Genomic DNA, 6093 nt, shown 5'->3' on the forward strand with positions numbered 1-6093 from the left:
AAGCACTTATTCAATCTTTTTCTTCCAAAATTAACCCTAGTTGAATTTTAAAATACCACTTATAAAATTATCCCTAGTTGAATTTTATAAAAATACTTTTTATAAAAGCACTTCTACAAAAGCACTTTTATAAAAGTACTTCTACAAAAGCATTTTTATAAAAGTAGTTTTATGAAATTACTTTTATAAAAGAACTTTTACAAAAATACTTTTACAAAAGCACTTTTAAGAAGGTACTTTTAATAAAGAAGTTTTAAGAAAGTACTTTTATGAAAGCACTTTTATGAAAGTATTTTTACAAAAGCACTTTTGTGAAAGTACTTTTGTGAAAGCACTTTATAAAAGTACATTTTTAAAAGTGCTTTCGTAAGGATATTTTCTTAAAAGTGCTTTCATAAAATTAATTTTATAAAAATACTTTCAAAGGGTATATTTTGGAAATTTAAAAGAAAATGAAATGACAAAATAGTCACAAATGCTTATTTAAGTGCTTATTAGAGAAAAATACTACTAAACACCCAATATAAAATAAGTGTTTATTTAAAAAAAATAGGCACTTGAAAAAGTTGGATGCCAAATGCAAATAAGTGCTTATTCTAATAAGTACTTGTTTTTAAGCACTTATTTTTAACTTAAACACTCCCAAACATGGCCTTGATGCTTTCTATAAAGATAAAGCATACTTAATTGGGTACAAAAATGAGACTGAAAAAAATCTTTATTAATGTCACTAGGATATTAAACAAGCGGTTCTGATGGAAAGAAGATCACCCACCAAGGAAGCAATTAAAACACTCTTGTGCGTTCATTAGTCATCCCAATTCCCAAACTTGTCAACAAGTTAGAACACAGGTAGCTAAGTAATGCAATAAGGCCTATACATAATGCAATTTATCATCCCTGTAAAAGTTTATAGTGATTATTTCAACTAGCGTGAATGTGTGATGGATTCAAAGCTTAAGGTAGAAGGTTTTAGGCTTCTTGTCAGAAAGGTAAGATGTCTAAAAGGTTGCTTCTTTACCCAAAAAAGGATTACTAACCTTAGAGGAAAATTAATCAATAAAGAATCATTTAAAGAAGATACTAAACCAGGATGCTAAGGAACTGAGAAGAACAAGCTTATTGATGAAAAGATGCAAATATTGGTTTGGTGAAAAGCAGAAAGATGCCAAACTCAAGCCCCAGAAAAATCTTAGGTATCAGATCCAAGCCTATATGCCTACACTAAAATCCCATTTTTGTCAGACCACTAATCACCACAGTTCATCAGAATCATCCAACCGAAACATGGCAGAACAGCCCAGCAGGAAGAAATTACGTTTCAGGTTATCATCAGCAAACAAAGCATCAGCTCCTCCCCAACCTCCAGTTCAGCCACCATTGCCAACCCCTAGGCCTCCACCAAGGTCTGAGTCTCAATCCCCATCACCATCTCACTTAGCCCCTCCATCTAAGGCCCCATCACCATCTTACACAACCCGCCCACGGATAGGCTCGCAGCCCCAATCACCATCTCGCACCCTCTCTAAATCATTGACCAGAACATCCTCACAAAACCCATCTCCATCTACAACAAGGCAATCCCTTCCTTCACAACCTCAATCTCCATCTCCATATCAGACCTCTCAGGCAAAAACCCCTCCTAAACCAAAATCAGGGTCTTCAATGGTTACTTCTACACTTACTCAGGCTCCAAGATCAGAAAAGGTGGAAGGAGAGAAGCATAAACCAATACCAGAGACAAGGAAACAAGAGAAGCTGAAAGGCTTGGCTACTAGTCATCAGGAACCAGCAGAACGCACAAGCACTGAAGTTCGTCGCAATAAGGCATCAGGATCAATGACAAAGATGAAGGAGCAATCAGGTATAGCATCTCAAACAGAACACATGCAACTTAACAAGCAAATATTTCTGGATGGAAAGAAGACAACAGTGACAGGCTCCAAAGGAAGGGAGAGCAAAGAACAACTCCCCCCAAGTTTTACAGTATCTCACCATGAACAACAACCCCCCTTGGACAAAGAAATCAAGGGATTGGAAGTGGGGAATCCCAAGGAGCCCATAGATGAGAACAAAGTGGCTGTCATAACCCTGGCTGGTGAAAATAGAGGAGCAGCCATGCACATAGGTACTGAGTCAGCTAAAAGAGAAGAATCAATTCATATACACAGGAGCTACAAGCTTAATCAGGAAGGCCACCAAGTGGAAGGAACCACCGAGGATGAGGGAAGTAGTGAAGCAAGCAATTTGGATGATTCAAAGACAGAAGGCAGATCACCTGCAATGTTCATTAACAGCAATACACAGAGCATCAACAATTCACTTCTTTTGGACAGTTGCTTCAGTGAAAGGAGCCCAGGAGCTCACTTAGTTGTCTCTCAGAAAGCAATGGATGCTATCAACTTGAATACAGGAGCAACACCTTTGGAGGAAGACAAGGCCAATTTGAACACAGCTCCTCAGCCTGTGGTTAGAAGAAGGTGCCTAAGGGCTCTTTTCATGGAGTCCAGTGATTCTGATCCAGATAACCCAAACAAGCCCAGGCGGCATGGTTGTCGTTATAACTGTGGGGAAAGTAAAGTTGGCAAGGAAAATGGACAAAGTTTTTCGACCAAGTAGTGAGTCACAAGCTAGCCTACAACTTCTAGTCTCCATCTGGAATATATGGGTACGAAGTTCATTCATAATAAAAACAGGAATCTTTAGACTCAAGATATTTATTGGTGTTCAGTTGTTGTATCTTGTTTAGAAAAGAAGGCTAAAAAAAGGTCCATTTATATGTGTAATGTCATTTTTACTAAGGCTGAATTTGGATGCGAAGTAAATCAAGAACCGATGTAAATTTTATATTGGTTCGGTTTTGTATGCGTTTGAAAAGAGGGTGTAATTATTATCAACGTAAAACTATTCTCTCGTTCAGTTTTATTTGTGTTTGAATGGAGTACTTTTGTGTGTTTGAATGGAATGTAGTTTTACGTCGATAATCGAGGTAAAACCTCATCAGCTCTAAAGTTTTACATCAATAATCGATGTAAAAACTACATTGATTTTATTGATGTAAAACTTTATACTCTTCCACCCATCATTATTTTCAAAAAAACAACGGTCATTTTCTGATTCAGTGTAAAACATCACCAATGTATTCATACAACCAATAAAAAAACTTGGTTTATGTAAAATAGGAACCACTGAATTATGCAAAAAAAAAAAAAAAAAAACGAAATAACATGATACAAATGAAACTACAAACTCTCGAGCAACTCAATTTATAACCAAAGCTCACAAATATTTAAAAGATTTAAGCCATTAAGTTGTAAGCCAATCCTTATATATTAATGTATGATTGCAAATTATAGGATATAATACATTGTTGGTTCCCACAGTTGTCGTTCCATCCTTGTTTGATTTGTGCATAATCTGAAGATTTGATAATGCAAGAAGCCATGTGTTAGGGTTGTAGTAGAAGTCAATGTTTTATTTATGAACCCGGTATTTGAATTTTTTTACTTTAGGAAATTAATTAGCTTTAACTTTATACAATTAAAAATGAAAATAACGTATTATTAAAAAAGTGTTTTCTTTCAAAATAATGTAAAATGTTTAAGTTTGATTCAGAAAGAAAATCCTAATTATTTCTCAAGTCAAAAAATTAATAAAAAAATATGTTCTATATACCCTTTACCAATTCTAGGTAAAGCTTCTATTAATCATACCAATCCGCAATTAGATGGAGAGCGGAGAGATAGTGGAGGATAAATGGAGCAAAGTATTGGGGTGGTCTTTTGGATGAGTCATGTTTAACTTTTTGAAAGAAGAAAACGTTGAATTGGCTGGACAACCACTGATCTGATCTGAATGGTTGAACTACTAAACTATTCAATTCAGGCAACGCTTTGCAGTTTAATAAAAAAGTATTTAATTTTTTTAAGAAAAATTATTAATAGAAAAAAGAAGAGATCAAGAGATGGGAGAGGGATTGAGACAAGATATCAGCTTTGAGATCACCGAGATCAAAGAGAGAGAGAGAGAGAGAGGCTAGATCTCAAATCAGAGAAAGATAGAATCGGAAACGGCTGGGGAGAAACATTGGTGATGTTTGGTACGGTTATGTTTATTCAGTAAACATTTATTGATAGTGCCACATAAGCGTCATCTCAGCATTTTCTCTCTTGTTCTTCTGCATATATTTAAAATGTAAAAAGTGAACTTTGGTTTACGTGCATACCAGCTGTTGGTAGAAGTTACTTTTTGAAGCTTCCACAAACGGCCAGGCGTTTATTCACTATTACACCGAAGTGGCACCTAGTGGCGCCCAGTTGTTATAAACGGTTGTAATTATTGCATTTCTCGATTTTACCAGCAAATAAAGTAGAAACGTTTATTCAATAAACATAAACGGAACCAAACACATACATTGTCACCACCTTGGCCATTGCTGTCATCACCATTGGTGAACGTCACCTCTTCCTTCATTTATTTCTTTATTTACTTTTTTCCTTTCCTTTTTTTCTTTCCTTTCTTTTTTGTTTTCTCAACCAACTGCTACCTACCTCTATCTTTTCTCATAAAAGAATAACACACACACACATATATCTGTGTGTGTATGTATGTATGTATGTATGTATGCGTGCATGTGTATGTGTTCGAATTGGATGGTCGAATCGATGACCCAAAAACCGTAGTCATCAAAATGGTCATGTTCCTATGTTGGTTTTTAAAACCTTGATCAAGGCAAGCATTAGAATATCGAATTATCAAAGGAAACATGTTTTCGAAACCATAAATTGGAGAAGGCATTTCTTGTTTAAGTTTTGAAAATAAAAATTACATTACAGCACCAAAAGTATGTTTTCTATATCTGTTTTGAGAGTACATGCCTTTTCAAAAATAGGTTTGGGGTTTTTGGAACTCATCACAATTAGGAAAATCAATCCTAGGTCTCTGCTAGAATCAGATAGAGATTTTAACAAGAAGCTAACTAGCTTGGAATGAGTGTGGATCTGCTACCCACAAGACACTATAGTTGCACATCTGGACCATCTCATCTGTCATTCATGCGGAGATGTTCATATATTGATTGTAATGTCTTGTGGGTATGTGTGGGTAGTGTCTGTATGAGTAGCAGAACTGAGCTTGTATGTGATGATCCTATGCTAATCTTTGTTTCATTTCTTTCAGCAGTATGACAAAGTTATAATGATTTATTAATTAATGTTTAAAGATTAGTTCAAACAGTATGATCATTATTTAAATAATAATATTCATCTTAAATTCTGATACGCATTCTACTTTATTATTGTAAAATCCAAAACGTATAGACAAGCTAATGAGTTTAGAAAACTTTAGTATTTTGTTATTGCCATATCTTTCTAATAAGCTTAATTTGGGTCACATTGCTGCTATATGGGTCATTATTATGAGAATTAACTTCATTTGAATAGATAACTTTGATGACAAACCCTTAGAAATTGAAAATAAATAAACTGCTATAAGTGTTGTGTGTTGCTAACCATGGCCCAAACCGTTTCATTATCTGGACATTAATGCCTCATGGGAAGTTCTCAACCTCTTTCAGCTTGCAAATTGATTGTAGCCGACCATCCCCAAACCTCTATAGTCTCTGTAGCTTTTGAAGATTATAGTTGGAGGCAATTTTATGGAAGTGTATTAATAATTGTGTAACAGTCAAAGTAGATATAGCTAGTCAAAAAACATGTGCAGATTGATAGCACCTATAGCATTTGCAATCTTGGCGAGGAAACTCTTTTGCACTTTCTTTTTCAATGCCCAATTGTTCAGCACATTTGGTTTGGCTTTCCATTAAACTTGAGAGTCATACTCACTCAGATTGGAATTCCTTATCAAAAGATTCCATCTTGATGGTTGCTCATTGTACTGTAATTATATGGAAAGCAAGATGCAAGGTGGTAATGGAGTTGTGTCTTTTACTCATGCTGGTGCAGGTGTGGTAATTCGAGATCATAGGGTAATTCGAGATCGAAGTTGAATTTCGAGGGAGATGTTAAGGTTGTTATAAACTCTTTGTTGGAGGTGACTAAGTATGTTTTTCGATTGTGTGGGTGTCTATGGATA

General features: G+C 35.2%; 1 protein-coding gene across 1 annotated transcript; it reads left to right on the forward strand.

Moving 5' to 3' along the window:
• Positions 1-708: 708 nt before the first annotated feature.
• On the forward strand, positions 709-2934 carry LOC148871798 (uncharacterized). The gene has a single exon (XM_088968826.1). The coding sequence runs from the start codon at positions 1126-1128 to the stop codon at positions 2617-2619; it is 1494 nt and encodes a 497-aa protein (XP_088824952.1). The 5' UTR covers positions 709-1125; the 3' UTR covers positions 2620-2934.
• The last annotated feature ends 3159 nt before the right edge of the window (positions 2935-6093 follow it).

The sequence above is a fragment of the Nelumbo lutea genome, chromosome 2 (genome assembly GCF_056320005.1).
Source record: "Nelumbo lutea isolate HS-2025 chromosome 2, American lotus-T2T, whole genome shotgun sequence".
In the NCBI taxonomy this organism is placed as follows: Eukaryota; Viridiplantae; Streptophyta; class Magnoliopsida; order Proteales; family Nelumbonaceae; genus Nelumbo; species Nelumbo lutea.

Excerpts from the sequence above, each read along its gene's own strand:
- LOC148871798 (XM_088968826.1), top strand. The coding sequence starts at position 1,126 with ATGAAAAGATGCAAATATTGGTTTGGTGAAAAGCAGAAAGATGCCAAA.